This window comes from Gadus chalcogrammus, chromosome 6 (assembly GCF_026213295.1).
Source record: "Gadus chalcogrammus isolate NIFS_2021 chromosome 6, NIFS_Gcha_1.0, whole genome shotgun sequence".
NCBI lineage: Eukaryota > Metazoa > Chordata > Actinopteri > Gadiformes > Gadidae > Gadus > Gadus chalcogrammus.
In genome coordinates this window covers 12,110,415-12,131,489 of record NC_079417.1, presented here as the reverse complement: position 1 = coordinate 12,131,489, position 21,075 = coordinate 12,110,415, and the positions used below count along the sequence as shown (strand labels likewise).

General features: G+C 47.1%; 1 protein-coding gene across 3 annotated transcripts in view; it reads left to right on the top strand.

The window, feature by feature from the left end:
- Nucleotides 1–21,075, top strand: part of kcnip3b (Kv channel interacting protein 3b, calsenilin) — a 29,644-nt gene that overhangs the window by 7,229 nt on the left and 1,340 nt on the right. The window contains exons 2-7 of one of the 3 annotated variants that reach the window (XM_056593150.1): nt 524–701; nt 18,694–18,818; nt 19,148–19,217; nt 19,440–19,618; nt 20,377–20,481; nt 20,944–21,006. In XM_056593150.1, coding sequence (XP_056449125.1) covers nt 524–701; nt 18,694–18,818; nt 19,148–19,217; nt 19,440–19,618; nt 20,377–20,481; nt 20,944–21,006 — 720 coding nt within the window. Of the gene's footprint in view, nt 1–523; nt 709–11,428; nt 12,966–18,693; nt 18,819–19,147; nt 19,218–19,439; nt 19,619–20,376; nt 20,482–20,943; nt 21,007–21,075 lie in introns of those variants that run through there. The other 2 variants (XM_056593149.1, XM_056593151.1) reach the window with 2 other exon arrangements.

The window sequence follows — 21,075 nt, the reverse complement described above, 5'->3', positions numbered from 1 at the left end:
GGGCTGGTGTCAGCCTGGGAGTGTGACAGACCCCCATGACCCCTGACAGGAACCAGAGAGAGAGAGAGAGAGAGAGAGAGAGAGAGAGAGAGAGAGAGAGAGAGAGAGAGAGAGAGAGAGAGAGAGAGAGAGAGAGAGAGAGAGAGAGAGAGAGAGAGAGAGAGAGAGAGAGAGAGAGAGAGAGAGAGAGAGAGAGAGAGAGAGAGAGAGAGAGAGAGAGAGAGAGAGAGAGAGAGAGAGAGAGAGAGAGAGAGAGAGATGGAAGAAGCCCTGGGGAAAGTTGTTGCAGCCGTTATTGATGAGGCACAGTGTGATAGTGCACAAACAGATTCTGCCTAGTGAGAACTTAATGCTAGAATAAACTAGGGTTATTCCCCTCTTCTGAAACCAAGAACAATATAAGCACGTGTTAGTTATGAACACACATCTCTGCTATGAGCTGTTCCAGCCTGATCTCTGAAACTTGTCTCACTATCCCTTCTCTCTCTCCCCCTCGCCCCCACTCTGGTGTATGTGTGTTTAGGAGGATGGAGGCAAGGTGACTGACGGCAGCCTGCTGGGTGATGCCAACGGCCTGGAGCCTGGCCCCGGCAGAGTGAAGGATTCTGGGAAGTGGCAGAAGCCGCGCTTCTCCCGGAAAGCCCTGATGAAGTGCTGCCTGGTCAAGTGGATCATCGCCAGCACACAGCCTCAGGACAAAGGTGAGAGGTCACGTCACGTCACGTGTGTGTGTGTGTGTGTGTGTGTGTGTGTGTGTGTGTGTGTGTGTGTGTGTGTGTGTGTGTGTGTATGAATGCTTGAATGCGTCGTGTACGTGTGTGTGTGCACGTATGTATGTATATGTGCGTGTGTGTGCGTGTCGGTGGGTGTGTGTGTGGACATGTGTATGTGTAGGTGGTGTCAAATGCCGCAGGCTCACTTGGAGGTAAGTGGGCTACAAGTCTGACTAACTGCATTGGGATCGATAAGCCGATCGACTTTTCGAGCCTTGTATCAGTAGAGCTGTCCTGGGTCCATCTGCAATGGGTCAGGACCCACTCCTGAGGCGCATCCCTGGGGGATCATTAACATCTTTCCACTCATTTATCCCATACATCAGAGCACTGCTAGTGGGCTGTTTAATATGCAAACGTGTATAGATCTTAGATACCCCAGTGCATAACGCTCATTCTCTCGCTTTCTCTCTCTCCCTCCTCATTATGTGGTACTTTCTCACTCTCTTTTGCTCTCTTTCTCTCTCTCTCTTTCTTTCTCGCTCGCTCTCTCCCTCTTTCATACATGTGTTTCTCTCTCCCTCTTCTCCCTCTTTCTCCCTCCCTCACGTAGTTCTTTCTCTGATACTTCTCTCTCTCTCTCTCTCTCTCTTTCTTTCTTTATCCCTTTCTTTCTCTCTCCCTCACGTGGTTCTATGTCTCTCGCTCTTTCTCTCTCTCTTGCATACTCATGTCGTCACTTATTCTATTAGTGTCTCTGTCAAAGTATCTCCCTCTGTATCACTTTCTCTTCATTGCCTTTGGTTGTTTATCTCTATCTTTCTCACTAATACACACAGACACACACATACACATACCCACTCAAGCACACATACACATACATACTCACGCCCACATACATACACACACACTGAAACAGAGGCAAACTGAAACAGAAGCAAACAGAAAAACTCACACTAGACACACACATTGACTAGCACGTACAAGCATGCACGCACGCACTCACACTAACACACAGACACTGAAACAAAGGCACACAGAAACACACACCGACCTCTAAACAACCCACAGTTGTTTAGAGGTCCTAAGGCATGAACATTTCACTTTATGAGGTTTTATAACATTAATATGAGTTCCCCTAGCCTGCCTATGGTCCCCCAGTAGCTAGAAATGGCGTTAGGTATAAAACGAGCACTAGCTATTCTGCTCTGCCTTTGAAAAAACAAAGCTCAGACCGTTTTAGAAATTGTCCCTGTATGTCGTCATATGGGGACAGGTTACCTCCCCTTTCTCTGCTTTGCCCAATGAGCTACGACGTGCAAGCAGCACATGTGTGTGTGTGTGTGAATACACTGTAACGCAAGTGTTGTACACTTCTTTGTTATTTGGATAACCGTTCTTCAGTTGGTGTTATGGCCGGGTTCTCTGACGTCTCTGGTAGTTCCACAATGAGACTCGTATTGGGGGTTATCTCAGCCATGGTTGAGAAGGAATTGGGGGGAAAGGAACTTTGGCTTTGACTCCCTAAAGTACATGAACCGCGACATGGAGGAGAAAGGGATCGACGAAGATTGTCCCCCGCCGGAGCCCCGATACCCGCTGCGGTGGTGCCTCGGCAGCGGGCAGCGGGCAGCGCCGTGGCGGTGGTGACCCGTGGCGGTGGTGCCCCGTGGCGGTGGTGCCCCGTGGCGGTGGTGCCCCGTGGCGGTGGCGCCTCGCGGCGGCGGGCAGCAGGGCTCCAGCGGGAAACAAACGCGGAAAACAATCAGAGGGAATAATCCCTTTCTCCTCTATGTCGCGCTTCAGTCTACTTCAGATTGTTGTGGAATTGGAAGAACCAGAGATGGCGGAGAAGCCAACGCAGTCGTTTGAGATTCATAATATCGTCTGCAGGCGCACACAGCTTTTGGTCGTGATAATGTATATTATATGACATAGATATCTATGAATAATATGATATTATTTAGATATAGTGCTCCAAGACTCCCGCCGGAGTGTTCTAGAATATTTACAGAACACGGCCAAGAGCTGTGTGCGCCTCGCCATTAGATACATCCACTGTAAACACGAGCGCATGGTACCGTGGCCGCAAGCTGCTCAGGGCCACACCCCCACCCTCCACCTTGACCCGCCTCTAAAAAGTGGTCTTCAAATACTGTGTAAAAGGCCCACTTACACCTATGTATAAGCATCCACAAAGTAGCATGCCATGGGACCTTTAATTCATTACCTGTTTTATCCCAAGAGTTTATTGTCCCTTGTTTCCTCTCTGCTGAGCTGCTAAATTAGTCTCCCTACGCCACCTAGTGGTCCAGACGGGATTGTGCAAAATTCTCTCTCTCTCTCTCTCTCTCTCTCTCTCTCTCTCTCTCTCTCTCTCTCTCTCTCTCTCTCTCTCTCTCTCTCTCTCTCTCTGTCTGTCTGTCTGTCTGTCTGTCTGTCTGTCTGTCTGTCTGTCTGTCTGTCTGTCTGTCTGTCTGTCTGTCTGTCTGTCTGTCTGTCTGTCTGTCTGTCTGTCTGTCTGTCTGTCTGTCTGTCTGTCTGTCTGTCTGTCTGTCTGTCTGTCTGTCTGTCTGTCTGTCTGTCTGTCTGTCTGTCTGTCTCTCTCTCTCTCTCTCTCTCTCTCTCTCTCTCTCTCTCTCTCTCTCTCTCTCTCTCTCTCTCTCCCGCTTTCTCTCTATTATAATATTGTTGTCTGATTCTTAGATGTGTCAAAATGTAGTTCCTCCTCTGGAGGATGTTTGCCAGACATTGACATATGTGATCCTTGAACACAGACACACAGACACACACACACACACACACAGACACAGACACACACACACACAGACACACAGACACAGACACACACACACACACACACACACACACACACACACACACACACACACACACACACACACACACACACACACACACACACACACACACACACACACACACACACACACACACACACACACACACACACACAGGGTGCTATTTTAATAGCTTCAGTGTGGTGGGGAAGGAGAGCAGATGGAACCTATGGTTGATGGGAAGACCCTTACCTAGCTAATGGCCAGTATCTATAAATAGCAGACTGGAGCAAGGTATATATAGGTGCAGAGAAGGGGCCAAGGCCCCACTAATGGCTGAGAGGGATAGGTAGACAAAGACTAATCAACACAGGAGGAAGCTTTCTGGGAACAGCACGATAGGGAGAGAGGGAGGGAGAGAGACAGCAAAGGAGATGGTAGAGCGGAGAGAGGGGTGAGGGAGGGAGAGAGAGAGAGAGAGAGAGAGAGAGAGAGAGAGAGAGAGAGAGAGAGAGAGAGAGAGAGAGAGAGAGAGAGAGAGAGAGAGAGCGAGAGAGAGAGAGAGAGAGAGAGAGAATGAGAGAGAGTGTTATGGGAGTAAAGAGACAGGGGGAGAGTGGGATAAGGAGAGAACATAAAGGTAGAGAGATAACAGAGTGAGAGAGATAGAGAGATAGAGAGAGAGAGATATAGAGAGAGCGAGAGAGAGAAAGAGAACAGATTGAGATAGAGAAGGAGTGAGAGAACATAGAATGCAATGGGGAGTACAAGATATATAGAGGGCGGTTTAGGGAGGGAGGGAGAGATGGGAGTACAGAGAGAGGCTGATAGCTGACAGGATGTGAGGGCTACTAAGGGTTTGAGCGAAAACTAAGATTGATGGTCAGGGATACTAGGAGGTAGAAGTTATTTGGAAGAAGGAAAAGGGGGCGGAGTATCTGATGTATGAGAATGCTGAGTGATCAGATTGGCCTATAAACGTACCTGCTATGAAGGAAAGTTGAGATCAAACAAACCACATGTTATAGTACAAGCAATGCGCAAAAATAATATACTATACAAAAACTCTCCACTCTCAGAGAAAATATCACATGTAAAAGTGTATACACTCTCTTTATCTGTCCAATACTCTGGATGTTTTAATTATCGAAGAACCTTAGAATGACCATACAAGGAACAAATACAAGAATGAACATCCCATATGTCGGGATAAAACGGTTTTTCCGAGGAGTAGTCCTTTGAGAGGATCAGCAGAGCAGAGAGGGACAGCTTGTCTGAACCAATCCGCTGTGAATCACCCTGAGTCACTTCATCACCGGACTGACCCCTGTGACCGGAACTCTTGGGAGGGCAGGGGAAGGGTAACTATTCTCATCTCGGTGGCGTCGGGTACTATACTGTCCCGGTGACCATGGGACTTGTGGCTGGCCCTAGAGCGGACACCGGAGCAGGGTCTCCGGGGGTGTGGGTGGGGTGTGTGGTGGGATGGTGGTTCACAGGGACTCTCCAGAACCTATTGGAGGGACATATGACCGGTCAGAGGTCGGCGCCATAGGAGGGGGCGTCTCGTTCCTCGCCACACCAAGAGCAGGGAGGGGTTGTACCGGTTGGACCTCGCCTCCTCATGTAGAACTGGTCCACCGGGCAGAGGAAAGAGCAGTGTGGTGCCAACGTACCTTCTCACAGGAACTAGAACCTTCAACCTTCAACGGGTCCAACTGGAACGGGGGTGTATTCATTATATTTATTTGCGACTGTTTATTTTTCTCGTCGAGTCAAGACGGACCTCTCGTCATTGGACTGAATTATTTTCCTCCTCCTCTCTTCACAAAACACAACTTTTTTTAATATAAATGTGATAGGCGTGAACGTGCTGCCGCGTCTTGTTGTGTCCCCTCTGCCGCTGGTTGCCTGGTAACGGGGGAGGGGAGAAGATCATGAGGCTCCTCCGATGCCTCTTCGGCTTCATCACTGGGACCCCCGTGCCAGGTACTCTATGACCGGGGTGCACTCCAAGCACCTGGGGTACACTCGCTCTGCCTCTTGTTCAGGGGCAGACGGGGAATGAACCTGTTACGCTTACCTCATCTATACTCCTCTTTTGTAATTGTAACACAGATTATAGAGCACTTATATTTTGTAGAATATGTGTTGGCTTTCTATATATATCGTAACTGATTAGTAATGTTGCTTTGTTTAAGCGATGCCTCGGGTCAATATTAGCTTTGTGTTTATAATTAGTCTGTCTTTACTCAACAAACACGGCACCTTCCGTTGAGCAATTATTATGTGTCTGCCCTATCCCAGATTCTGTTGCTGTGTTTCTGACCACAGTTCTATCATACCCCCACTGGCTGAATCAGTCTCTCTCTCTCTCTCTCTCTCTCTCTCTCTCTCTCTCTCTCTCTCTCTCTCTCTCTCTCTCTCTCTCTCTCTCTCTCTCTCTCCCATTTTCCTTTATTGTTTCTGTTGAGTAATCCTGTAGTTCTGCCGTTGGCCCTGCTCTCCAGACCCGTTCTGTCTGGCCGCCCCTGCTGTTGTTTTCAGCTCAGAATGTCCTGTGTTTAGTGAAACAGCCGAACGGGGAGGAGGTCGCGGGCATGTTCTCGTTAGAGCGCCAATGACCTCATGATGAACGCTCACTCCATGTGAAGACATGACCGATGTGCACAGCACTGACTCTGAGTAATAAGTTGCTGGCCAGGTCAGCACATATAACCTTAACCTGAGAGAGAGAGAGAGAGAGAGAGAGAGAGAGAGAGAGAGAGAGAGAGAGAGAGAGAGAGAGAGAGAGAGAGGGAGAGAGGGAGAGAGGGAGAGAGGGAGAGAGAGAGAGAGGGGATTGGACAGGTGGATGGATGGTTATGATTTATGTCGGGAAAGGTTATGCTTGGCTGTAGTTGTAATAGATTGATGATGGTGAGGATGAGAAGAGGGAGAAGGGAGAGAGTGAGGAGGGGGAAATGGGAGAGGATGAGGGGGGGCAGAAGGTAGAGGGAAAATTAAGAGGGGGAGAAGGGAGAGGGTGAAGAGGGGTAGAAGTGAGATCATAAGGGGGGAGACGGGAGAGGAAGAGGAGGGGAAGAAGGGAGAGGGTGAGGAAGGGGGGAATGGAGAGGGTGAGGAGGGGAAGAAGTGAGAGGATAAGGGGGGAGAGAAGGGAGCGGAGGAGGGGGGAGAGGAAAAGGGGGGGGAGAAGGGAGAGGATGAGCAGGGGAAGGCAGGAGAGGATGAGGAGGGGAGAAGGGAAGGGGGGGGAGGAGGGGGAGAAGGGAGAAGATGATAGGGGAGAAGGGAGAAGGAGAATGAGTTGGTGGAGAAGGGGGAGGAGGGGGAGAATAGGTAGGATGTTGAGGCTGAAGATGCAAGAGAAGTATGCGTGGAGGGAGGCTAAGAAGGGGGAGGAGGAGACGATGGGAGGACAGGGGGGTAATAAAAGAGTGGTTCCAATAACCCTTGGTAAAGTCATTCCTCTACACCTCCAGTAGCATGCCCTACAACTCATTGAAAGGGCTTCCGTTCGGCCGTCTAACTGTGTTTGGAAAAGTTATCGTCTCCCTGTCATCTGCAGCCTCTTGTCTGACCTTGATCCAATCCCAGAGGCATTAAAAACACATCAGTGTCATAAAGGGTGAAATCAGTTTGACGGACAGGTTGCAGTTTATATACTAGTTGCCTATTGCTCTTGTGCCTCAGGGAGAACTTCAACTCCAGTGGACCGTGGATGATGCATATTTAATGCTGCAGATTTATTGTGACCGGTTTTATCCATTTGTACGTTTTTGCAGTCAACTGCACCCCCGGGAAAAGCTAACTCTGTTGCCGCAGGAAATCCCACCTTGTCTTCCCAGTGACTCAGAATCCTTATATGATCCTTAAATAGGAAACATAGGCCATTAAGGATCTCATGCGTCCTTTGGGTCTACCTGATTTCATGTAGCGCAGTGCCCCCCATTGGGTGGGAGAGGGATGTAGGTAGTTATTTCTCATATTTATGTGTCTGCGGTTAATAACGGAGATGTCTTATTGAGGTCTGAACATGATCTTCTCTTTCAAGCTTATTAGCCAAAAGTTATGAGAATGCAAACACGTTTCCCAGAGGTGTTTAAGTAAATTTATTCAAAGAAACATGCAATAAAACCGGTGCAGGGAAAGCAACCACCTACATGCTTACTGTAGTAAGTAAATCACAAGTGTACATACTAGTTAACCTTGATCTACATTGGTATTGAGAAGCACCAAGTTTTACAGCAATCCGTCCAGACAGGAACCACCATAGAAGAGGGTTAGTTTCCGACAATGGCTTTGAATTGATAAGTATTCTCATTACCCTCTTCGGAGCTATACGCCCATATAAATAATGTCAGGAAAGACAATCACATTACATTACATTGCGGAAACTTTTGTCCAAAATCTTTGATTGCACAACGAAAACACAAATCAAAAACAGCAGTGGCATCATCTGGGATTTTTCTGCTGCTGATGTATTTCCAAAAAGAGACAGAAGAAGGCCATGCCACTGGCTTGCACGGCCTGTGTTTTTTTTTATAGCTGGGAGCATGCAGGCAGCTTCGATTCCACACGGGCATCATAAAACCGATAGATCCATCAGCAGACACTTATTTAAAGCTTGTCACAGCAAAGGGATGACAGATGTTTCTCCTTTCCTTGATGATGTTTTGTTTATCTCAGCCAAAGGAATCTCTGCATGGTCGATATACAGGGACTTATAGTGTCTCTGCTGATGGTGCAGTGACATGTTTAGGTAGAAAACTGACCCAATCAATTTCATGAGATGCATCTACTGTGTTAGTTCAAGTTTCAATGTGGAGAGTAGTTGGCTGAGAGGAGTATGAGGTGGGATTGAGAGATGAAGGAAGATATGACGGTCGTTTCATGTTAAAGGTCGTGTCTTGATCTTTATTTTATTGTTTCATCTCTCTCACACACATAGGCCTACACACACACACACACACACACACACACACACACACACACACACACACACACACACACACACACACACACACACACACACACACACACACACACACACACACACACACACACACACACACACACACACACACACACACACACACACACACACACACACACACACACACACTCTCACACACACACACTCTCACACACACACACACACACACACACACACACTCACAGACACACAGCCTGTAGACCACCGTGGATGCCCCAAACAGACTTTTAAATGTGGTCTTTGACACCCACATGCCCACACGCACACACCGACACCACACACAGATTGAAGGTCTCTGGTCACCTTTTCATATCAGTGTCAGTTAGCCATCTCGATTGGAGAGAGAAACGTTTAGAATTGACGCAGCTATAATTTCCCTGTAATCCCCTCCGATAGAGCAAGGATCGCTTAATATCAGTTATCACACTGACTCAAACCTTGAAAAGTAACGTCCCACCTGGCCTTGCTGATTCAGTCTGCCTTTTAAAGTTCCTTTGTTTTCATCTGGTCTACGCTGGAGCGAGATCAGTGGAGTGTCAGACCTTATTTAGTGCTGTTGGCTGCGTTAAATATGGGAGCCGTCATAGCTGCCGTCTCTATGGAGGCGAGGAGACGATTCTCCCGGCCCAGCTGTCTCTCTCCCTGCGGCACCAGCTCAGCCCGGTACCATCGCTCAGGTAGGACCTCGCAGACACCTGTCGGAAGTTGTTTTACTGTGCTGACGTCCTGCCAAGGGAATTCAACTGTTCTGCGGTATCAGTGGTGTGCTCACTCTTTCAGCAAGTTGGTATCGCTCTCTGGCTCTCTGGCTCTCACTCAATGGCTCTCACTCTGTCTCACTCGCTCTCTCTCTCTTTCTCTCTCGCTTACTCATGGTCAATTTTTTACTTTCTCTCTCTCTCTCTTGCTCTCTCTCCTGCTCACTCTATGCCCCTCTTTCCTGTTCTTTCTCTCTCTCTCCCCCTTCCTCTTTTCTCACTTCATTGCCTGAAGCTCTGTATTGAACCGATAGTAAGATTTTAATATGTTGGCAACATCCAGATGGAATGAAGCATTTTAAGTGACCGGGAACTTTGATGTGATGTGTCGTCTTCTCTGACTCCTGCATTGTCGGTCACATAAAGCCCTCCCCCTCCCCTACATCCCTCCTCCCCTCTCTACCTGACTGCTGTGTCAGCAGGCGGCGCCAAGCTATCCTTTTAAAAACCTGCTAGCCTCTTAATGGCCTGCCCACAAACATCACACACACACACACACACACACACACACACAAACACACATGCACAAACACACACATACACACACAAACACACGCGCACGCACACACACACACACACACACACACACACACACACACAAACACGGGCACACACATACACACAAACGCGCACACACGCATATGCATACAAAAGCATAGGCACAAACGCACGCCGCACACAAGCATACACACAACAAAAACATTGTATACAATCCCATTCACACACACACACACACACACACACACACACACACACACACACACACACACACACACACACTCACACACCACATGATCCAGGTCACTGGAAGGCGACTAGATTGTACCAGTGATCTTGGAGGTGGACCCTAAACAGCCGTCAGTCCTCTGTGATGAGAAGCAGCCGAGCGGGGCCGCCCTGAGCTCCAGGAGAGGGGGCTGCCCGGCAGAGCCCGGTGCTGAACCCGGGGAGGAGGGAGGCGCTAACCACCCCGCCGCACAGCCATCGATCGTATCGCAACCCCCCATCCTCCCCTCCGAACTAAGACCATGCATTAGCAGACATGCAGAAACACACGCTCACACATACACACACTTTTAGAGGGGAAAAGGTACCAAGAGATGAAAGGGACTTGTGGAGGATGGCATGCCCCTGATATTTGATCGGTGTGTGTGTGTGTGTGTGCGCTGCATAGCATGTGTGTGTGTGTGTGTGTGTGTGTGTGTGTGTGTGTGTGTGTGTGTTTGGGTGCTGCATAGTTTGTGCCTCTGTGTCTGTGTGTGTGTATCACTGTGTTTATGTTGAGGTGCACACGTGTGTGAGTACCCACACACACACGCACACATACACACACCCACACACACACACACACACACACACACACACACACACACACACACACACACACACACACACACACACACACACACACACACACACACACACACACACACACACACACATTATCCATCCACCCTCTTCTGTGCCACTGTGGGATGAATGTAACCTCAGCTCTCCCCCCCAAACTCTGCAGTGGGAAGGGAGGAGAGAGAGAGGAGAGGGGAGCGGGAGGAGTGGGGAGGAGATATGGGAGAGCAGCGAGAGGCATGTGGGCGTGCAAGGAACGGAAGAATGGAGAGAGAAAGTGAGGGAGGCCAGAAGGGTCACATGAGGAGGAGGGGAGCAGGTCTGTGGTCAACCAGGGTGATGAAATAACAGTCGAGAAGGAGGAGAAGATGGGAGGCTGTGGGCGGCCAGGCCAATCCAGAGGAGAGCGGGAGAAGGGGCGATGAGTGGACAAGACCAGGGAGAGAGAGAGAGAGAGAGAGAGAGAGAGAGAGAGAGAGAGAGAGAGAGAGAGAGAGAGAGAGAGAGAGAGAGAGAGAGAGAGAGAGAGAGAGAGAGAGAGAGAGAGAGAGAGAGAGAGACAGAGAGAGTCAGAGAGAGTCAGAGGGAGAGAAAGGCAGAGACAGAGTGAGACAGAGAGGGAGTGAGCGAGCGACAGAGAGAGTAAGAGAGAAAGAGACGGATACAGAGAGCGGGAGACACTAGAAGGAGAAAACGGTAAAGCAACAGTAGAGAAAAAAGGAGTTTGATGGTGGCCTGGTGTCATCACAGACCGAACCCGATCCCGTAACAGTTGGTTTGAGTGTCGGCGAGACGAGGGAGGGAGAAGGAGTTCTTCAGGAGCCGGAACAGACAGAAAAAAAGAGAGAGGCTGTGGGGAAGACGTGTGGACAGAGAGGAGTGTTTTAAAGTATGTGCGGGGGAGGAGGCTACGGGAGGAGCTGTTCCCCAGGGTGCCTCTCACTTTCTTAGGATATCCCTCCCAGGACGCTGGCCGGGCTCTTCCCTGGCTCCATACTTCTTTCCTCCCCGGACCCTGCTGGACCTGACCGGAGTATCTGAGCGGATAGAGACTGAGACAATTCTGGGAACACCCCCTTAAAAGCCCAACACACGCTTGGAACTTTGCTCCCAACCAGGAGGGATCTTAATGGCCCATAGGCAGGAAAACCCTGACGACTGTCACTTTCTGAGGTTGTTTTGCCGGGTCTGAAAGGCCGTCCACTTTTAAACAGTAGTCGTTCAGGCTGGGGGAAAAATGAGCAGCAGCACCCAACACGAGAGGAGCAGACGGGCTTGGCACTGAGGGATTTATTGATTGTTCTGAGTACTGATGGACTGGACTTAAATACGGGCGTTTTTTTCATCTGAATATTGTTCAGTGAATTTCTGCGTTAGTGATAATCTCACAGACAGATATACAGGTCTGTTTACCTCCAAGTATGCTGCATTTGGCCCGTGTGCCGTGTTGAATAAATAGTTATTTACGGACCCTGGCAAAGCTTTAAACAAATGGATTAATGTGGCTCATACATGCGTTTGTTATTAATAATTCATAAACTAATGCTCTTGAATGGCAAGGATGATAAGAATTGGGATATGTGGTGTGTTTATGCCAAAAGAGCTAAGATGTTACTTTACTTCTCCATAATTATCGACCAGACAGAAATTTGATATGGATCCAGACACACCACACAGATTGGATTTTAGTTTTTTTTCCGTCAAGGTTATTTCAAAGCTCAAAATGTAAGTGTTGAGTGTGGTTTGGGCGAATAGGCCACAGTTATACTATTAATAGACATAGTGCTTGTGAGAGAGTGGCAGACTTTATATCTTTACAGAGAGAACGGCTGCAGCCATATCTCGAAGGAACTTCTTAATCCTCCTTTAGTGCACGAAAAATAAACGAACCCTGACGCAACATCACGTTCCCCCATGCTTCCAGAGACCCATATATGTCGGCCTTCACATATTTTCCATGTCATCATCATTGTTGACGTTAAACCAAACATCATCCAACGCTGTCTTTTTTCTTTTTTTTTCTTTACTCATGCTGTGGCAATGGCTTGGGTCTGGATACACACCCAACACCCAGACGGACTAGCCTCTACCACAAGCTAACCTTTGGTTAAAAAACCGTGCTGATTAGCCAGGCCGCCGGCCTAGGCTAGTGTATACCCTTCTACTTTAGGGCCCGGCGGGGGCCTTTTGCGTGCTCCTTTGGTTGGCCCCTGAGTGGGCGTTTACCCCCCCCTAGTCGTAGTCATGGGGATCCAGGGCATGGAGTTGTTTGCCATCGGCGTGGTCATCATCCTGTTTATGGCGGTGCTCAAGCAGTTCGGGATCCTGGAGCCCATGTCTTCCTTTGACGGTAAGGGCTCACCTGGGCGCCCCCCCCCCCCCCCCTGTCTGGTCCACCGCTCACCTGTTACCTGTTGTCGGTGTGATGGCTGAGACACGTTGTCTGGAGCTCTGCTCACTTTACCGCTAAGGCTAAGCAGTGGTGGTTCATATAGCAGCTACTTTGTGAGTTTCTATCGGGGCATGTCAAGTAGTGCTAGCACAAAGGCAACTTATCTTCTATCGAAGGATTTTATTCTGACGTGTAGATATTTGAGGTATAGTTTCTCAAAATAAAGTGTATGTGGGAGGTCTGGGTGCGGGCCTGTTTTGTGTCCATGTCCGACATTTAGACGTCCACGCCTCAGGGTTTACTTTAGGGCTTTAGGAGCAACATGCGAGAGCTCCGCTGCGACGGGGCTCTTCCCCTTTATCAGGGTGTTTTAGGCCAAAAGCCAGCGATTCAGAGTGCCCTTTGGTCAGCATGCCAAGGCGATCACAACACAACAGCTCCATTAGTGCTCCTCACAGGCAATGAATTCAGCGAAAACATCAATAATGGGCTTTCATAATTCATCAATCACTTTCACTCTGTCAATTCGCCGGTTCCTACGAAAGCAACAGCCACATCTTTCCGTCTCTCACACATTGTTTCCTTTTTTTTCATCCAACAATCATTGCCTTGCTCTCATGGCTCGCATCCTTCCCCTGTTGTGTTGTTGTGGGATCATTCCGAGAGGCCCAGGGCTAGCATTACCCCGCATCAATTATACATGCGTTATCGAACAGGCCTTCTCTGAGGCCGCCTAAAAATGGAGGATGGAGAGCTCCTCTAAGAACCTGAAGGACACTGGACCCCGCGCGGTAGCTACCAACACAGCCCCCCCTCCACACACAAACACAAGCAAACACACACTGCTACAACACAACATATACAGGCTGAAACACATTCGTTCGTAAGCACACGCTCACACGCTCGCTCAAACACACACACATACACTCACTCACATACAGTCACGACACACACACATACTTCTCTCTCTTTCTCTCACTCTCTTTTGCTCTCATTAATTATCCTTTTTGCTGTTTCTACCACTTGCTCAGGTTCCTGAGGGACCAATAAAGCAGTCCTGTTGGTTTCACTGTGTGTTCACACGTAGAAACGGGTGATCAATCTTAGCTTCAGTTGATAATAGCAGAGCGGACTCTAAAGGCATCAGCCAGTGTACATATAGATACAACCTAAATAAAATCATGATTGAACTTTGATCTCTCCCTGGAGGTCATGGGTCATGGGCGATACAGATCAATAGCCAAGTGGGATGGGAATCCATTTAACATAACACAAATTATAGATAAAACCTGTGACCCATTAGGCCAACATTTATACAGCAACAGGCTGTTCATGCTGCTATTGTACATCGATATATTGATATAATGCATCTTCAATGCCGTATTTAATCTCTAGGTTAGAGCTACATTTAGAGTTTAATTTGTTAGAAATGCCATAGCCGTCAGCTATGAGTGAGTGAAATGTGCTGTGAGCATAACGTTCTGAGTGGAATGGGTCCGCCTCTATGTGTGTGTGCGTGTGTGTGTGTGTGTGTGTGTGTGTGTGTGTGTGTGTGTGTGTGTGTGTGTGTGTGTGTGTGTGTGTGTGTGTGTGTGTGTGTGTGTGTGTGTGTGTGTGTGCGTGTGTGTGCGTGTGTGTGCGTGTGTGTGCGTGTGTGTGTGTGTGTGTGTGTGTGTGTGTGTGTGTGTGTGTGTGTCTGTCTGTCTGTCTGTGTGCTTTCGTGCATACGTGTGTGCTAGAAATCATGTGTGTATTTAAGCAGTTGCATATTTCCCATGCCTTCATGAAATCCATTTCAGTGGCCTAAAGTCAAAGTGATGTCCTTCGATTGGAGTTATTTCTATCCGTCTATGTTTACACACCAGGGATATTTTTGGGGTAAATCCAACACACTGTGATTTATTTTGGGTTGGCATCGATATTCCCTGACCATGTGGCTTAACCTTGTCCATCATGCAATATGGGGCCTTTTTGAAGACTCACACCTTTCAGGTATTCATTCTGTACTGGTTTTCAGGCAAGAAAAGAGGTATAGTGTGTCCTTCATAGAGTAATCAGAAGAACAGGGATTATATATTTCCCATTAGTTAACATCGTTAATTAGTTCGAGGCCTCATAATCATTTTAAGCTACAAGCCAACTTTCCAAATGCATGTAAATGTTACACAGCATTATTTTGGCCTTCAATTAGGTTTTAAACTGACCTGTTGAATCAGAAAAATGCACAGGTCAAACTAAATGTTAAGCATGGCTAAAGAATTGATGCATACATTTTCCGTATGCGTAAAGAATGTATATCAGTATTCAGTATACAAAATAAATGTTTATTATCTTACTTTTCGTTATATGACAGAAATAAAGTATAGTAATATAATGCAGAGTGATATCCTTTTTAATTCAGTAGAGTTCATTCTATTTTAGCAATTTATTTGTATCTATAAGATGGCCCCCACAAATATCAGCCTCATAAGGGAGAAATCACACCTAAAGTGGTACGTTTTCTATTTGTAACATGAACATTTCAGCCCCCCTTGTGCAGGTCGTTCATCTAATCCACCAGAGGGCAGCAAAGATCAGCCGTCTGAAAGAGGGAAAGACGCCCATCCAAAGCGTAATGAGCGTTTGACAAGTGAAACAGGTCCCTAGGTGGCTCTCCACTCCACACACACCCCCATGTCTTACCGCTTGATCTTTTTCCACACGCCACTAAGTGGGTGGCGGATATTTAACGTATGTGTTACAGCCCCCAGGAGACGAAGGAGAGCAATTAAAAAAAGTGGATCACGGAGCTGGCTGGGGAAAGAGGGATTCAGGACACCTGTTGACCCTTAACCACACCTTTTGATGCCTTAAAGGCAACGGCTCCACTTTGTTTCATACCCATCAATAGGAATTAGAGGTGGACTCCCCTTCCCATCAACCATAATCACATCGGGTGTGCTATTAACCTATACATAATTTGGTTCATTATTCTGGGTTTAATTTAGTTTATTTTAAGGTAATCAGGGCCAATGCAGGATTTCCGAGAAGGACGAAGGTTAATCAGTACATTACACATCTATGCAGGGGGAGGGTGGAGAGCAATGAGATAGTGTAAGGTTTAGCTTATTCCAGGAGCGATGAGTGACTTAATCACATCAGAGCTTGCGTTTGGATAAATGTCAGATAGAGTGCTTGTTGCATGTTTGCCGACAGTTTCATCATTGGAAGGAGGTCAATAAACCGATTGACAGATTGTCCCAAAAATTCCCTCACACGTTGTGACCGAATTCAGGCCAGCTCTTCGCCTCATTGGAAGTATTTTTTTCTGGAACTGGATTCAACAATTGCAGACTGACTGACTGACCGACTGACAGAGGCACCGTTTGACTGACTCACTGACTGATGGGCTGACTGGCTGGGGGACTGATGTTCTTAGAGTAGACTGAGTGACTGACTGCCTGATGGACTGGCTGACTTGCTGGCTGGCTGCGAGAGGAGCTGGGTGGCAGACTGAGTGAGATACTGACTGAATACCCGATGGAATGACTGACTGACAGACTGACTGGCTGGGGGGGCTGATGGACCGTGGGAGAGTGACTGCCTGCCTGATGGACTGACTTGCTGGCTGGCTGGCTGGCTGGCTGGCTGACCGGCTGGGGCGCTGACGGACTGGGAGAGTGACTGATTGACGTGTAGAGGCGCGGAGGGGAAGGCGTTAAAACGGAGGAGGAAAAGATAATCGTGAGGTGGGAGACGGAGGGTCTTCAGACTGTGGGTATTGTGTGTCTGGTCATCATGTTTCTCAAACTGATGCACCTGCTGGGCCTCATCGACATCACGGAGCACGGTGAGACAAACCCCCCGGGGGCTGGCCGGGCGGGGGCAGGGGTGAAGGAAGAAGTAGTTTGAGTGGTTGTTCGAGAGGGCTTTTGGGGAAGATGGGCTGTTTTCAACCAGCTGTGGTGTAAGTCTGTGATGTGCGATCTGAAGCTTATCAGAGGATGGGCAGCAGGTGGGGAAAGAGATTGAAAGATTAGTTCTAGCTACTTTGGTGTTTTTGGCATGCTTACAGTAGTGGAGTGAATTTTGCCTTTTTAGTATTTCGGGAAAAATTGTTATAGGCTTGCTTTTAAGAAAAGAGTTTTGAATTGTGCTGTTGAATCGTGTGGTTCCTGTAGGGACATTCACGTAAATGCTTGGATATGAATCGCTATAAAGATGGAGAAGTTTTCAGAAGATGTGTTCTGCAGTAATTTACTGAGAATAGATGAACTACAAATATTTTATCTAGCACATTAAGACATATGCATTGACAGCTTCCATAATGTGAAACATTTTCAAGGGGAACCAAGCTAGGGTGGGGCGAAATGGACACAAAAGTGTGTATACATCTGACGTTTGCAATTCAATATTTTGTTTGTTTTTCTATATAAAGGAGTAAGACAATGTATAAACAGTGCTGCGCATGCAAAGTTCATCAGTGTTAACTCGCGTGTGATCATTATATAAATTACTGCGTCTACTCCATTCATCTCAGAAGAGAGTATGCATACAATTCAATAATGGACTATAAATGGAGATACAACTGTTCAGCTTTACTTGAGTTCTGAGCGAATGCCAAAAGAGAAATGGGAATTTGAAAGGGATATCTGTTTTTACTGTTCTCCCGACACAAGAGTTCCTGAGCCAATTCTCTGCAAAGTGCGGACAATAAAGATGTTTTCTTGTGTAACCCTTGGAGCCCCGCTGGCTCTCCCTACCTTGTGTCTCAAATTGAACACATGGAGCGGCAATCTCTCACCGTTTTAGCAAAAAAATGATGGTCGCTCATCTTAAATTACCATTGTTGTGATTTCTGTTCGATGCAGGCTGTATTTTATACCGACCCAGCTGGGGGTTTTCTGAGAATATTCTAACCTAACTGCAACATTTCTCACCATTTACTCTGCCTCCTCTCCCTCTCCCTCTTTCACCCTCTCCCTATCGCTCTCTACCTTTCTCTCTCTCCCTTTCCTCTCTCTCTCTCTCTCTCTCTCTCTCTCTCTCTCTCTCTCTCTCTCTCTCTCTCTCTCTCTCTCTCTCTCTCTCTCTTCATATTTCCTTATCAACAACCCCTCTCCCTATGTGTTCTCTGTCTGCAGATGGTGAGTATGCAAGCAATAGAATAGTTCTGGGAGAACATAAAGTCCCCCCTCCCCTCCTTTCTTCACCCAGTGCTTTCTTTAAGTGTGTGAATAGCTTTTTGACAATTCTGCAATTTAGATTCAATTTACTATAATTGAAAAAAAAAGCTAAATTTAAGAATAGGAGAAGGACATTCAGGGACATTAAGCACTGTAAAGAAAGTACTTCCTTTCCTTCTTCTTTTGTTTACTGTTTGTAACACCTCCTGTAGCTTATATGCTTATATCTCTGTTTTCACCCCTCCCTGTTCCCACTTCTTTAAACTACGCTCCCCTGTGAGATGTCTCCTCATCCCTTCCTCAACGTTGGCCTGCATCCATGCACTCTACCACAACCTCCCTCTTTTTCTCTTGACTCCCTCTTCCTCCATCTCCTACCTCTCTCCGTCTCTCTCTCTCTCTCTCTCTCTCTCTCTCTCTCTCTCTCTCTCTCTCTCTCTCTCTCTCTCTCTCTCTCTCTCTCTCTCTCTCTCTCTCTCTGTCTCTGTCTCTGTCTCTGTCTCTACCTCTCTCTCCCCCAGAGAGTAGTGACAGTGACCTGGAGCTGTCCACGGTGAGACACCAGCCAGAGGGTCTTGACCAGCTGCAGGCCCAGACCAAGTTCACCAAGAAGGAGTTACAGTCTCTCTACAGGGGCTTCAAGAACGTACGTCTGCAGGCTTAAGCGGTGGACCCATGTGGCCGTCCTAAGTGATAGGCAAAGCATTGACGGGAGAGTGCTCTCAGGGATCGTCATCCCCATTGCTCTGTTTATAGTCAGTCTTTTGCTCTGGTGCTTTATTCTCTTCCTCTCTCAATTAAATTATCTCTCTCTCTCTGTCTCTCTCTCTCTCTCTCTCTCTCTCTCTCTCTCTCTCTCTCTGTCTCTGTCTCTGTCTCTCTCTCTCTCTCTCTCTCTCTCTCTCTCTCTCTCTCTCTCTCTCTCTCTCTCTCTCTCTCTCTCTCTCTCTCTCTCTCTCTCTCTCTCTCTCGCAGGAGTGTCCCAGCGGATTAGTGGATGAGGAAACTTTCAAGTCCATCTATTCTCAATTTTTTCCTCAAGGAGGTTAGAAAAGCTCCTCTCTTGGTGTCTCTCTCTCTCTCTCTCTCTCTCTCTCTCTCTCTCTCTCTCTCTCTCTCTCTCTCTCTCTCTCTCTCTCTCTCTCCTCTCTCTCTTACTATATTGACCTTTTATTTTTATAATCAGTAGAATGTGTGAACAGTATTAAGGACGACATGCAAATACTGTATTTTTCCCTCCTTTCTGTTTGTTCTACCTGTAAATTAGACGCAACCACGTACGCTCACTTCCTGTTCAATGCGTTCGACAAAGACAGGAATGGCTCAATCCGCTTCGAGGACTTTGTCATCGGCCTGTCCGTGTTGCTCAGGGGATCAGTGACGGAGAAGCTCAACTGGGCATTCAACCTTTATGATATCAACAAAGATGGCTACATCACCAAAGAGGTATACGTGGCCAGAGTGTGTGAAACAATTGAGTACAGATCTATTTTTCGGTAAACAACAATTAGCAGATAAAATAAGATAGATGCTGTTGCAATAAGGAGCAGATTCTGATGAAATGTAGTTCTTGTTTCGATGTGTATCTGTCGTAAGCCTAGATGTAGTCTTACATTTCAGACTTTGGATTCATATCTAGTCTTCAGTCTCGTTGAACAGTGTGTGTTAGTGTCGTTCACTTTGTTTTGACCAATTATGTTGCTGGAGGGGAGGGGGATCTGTAAGAGTGTAATTGGCAAACACAAACCCGGCAAGCAGTAGTAAACGTTCTGTAGAGGTTTCAAATCAACCGTGTTTCAGACTTGAATTACACTTATTCAAATCCCCTTCTGAAGGCTTCATTCAATCACATGCAGGAGTTTCGTTCCGTAGAAATAGCCATGACAAAAAAGGAAGCAAGATTAACCCCCTTTTATTTTTCCGGTTTCTGGCCCAGACTCTATGCCGGCCTGTCTGCCCCCAGAAGTTTTGCTATAACATAATAGGACTGCTGGATCCAAGATGAATCTAGATTTAACAATCAGGTCAATTCAAATGTATTTGAATGTCAGAGTCGATGTCTGAAGTATCACAGAGGGCTCCAGATCACTAGAGAAACGTATAGTGTTGGATCAGTGTTAGTTTATGTTATAATAACGCAAATGTTGTTGTTTTAATCTTGTGACTGAGTGGATCATTGACACCAAGACATTGTTGTTCACTAGGAGATGCTGGCGATAATGAAGTCCATTTATGACATGATGGGGAGGTACACCTACCCCTGTGTACGGGACGAGGCGCCGTCCGAACATGTGGACAAGTTCTTCCAGGTTCTGTGCACCAAACACCTTTTGGGCAATGTGTTTTGCATTTATTTTGGCATTCAAATGCAACACTTATGTCTACATAATGTCTACATGTCCTTTAGTCACCTCTAATTCGTTTGATGTTTTATTGCCAAGCTGAAATAAGAAAAAGATTGTCCGGCTTTTGACAATATATTTGATAGTGATAGTGATCCCCTTCAGTTGTAAATGTCTATTGTAAAGGCCACTTTAGTTCACCTAAGCTGATATGTAAGGAATTCAACACATAGATGATTGTATGGGTCATAGTTGGTGGTAATCAATGAGAACTCAAAGTCTAATTCTACATTTTCATAATCTGCCTCACAAAATATTTAGTCTAAGATTTTCGGAGAGCCACCACAATTTAAGGTTCTCCAAAAGATGATTACAACGGCTGAAGGAATCCTCAATGGTGACAAATGTCGTATTTGTTCTTGCTTACAGAAGATGGACAGAAACAGAGATGGGGTCGTGACCATTGAAGAGTTTATTGAGACCTGTCAGAAGGTAAGGGATCTATAAGCATGGAGTACACTCGTGGTGCACAATAGTTTGGTTGTAAAACTTGGCCCCCAA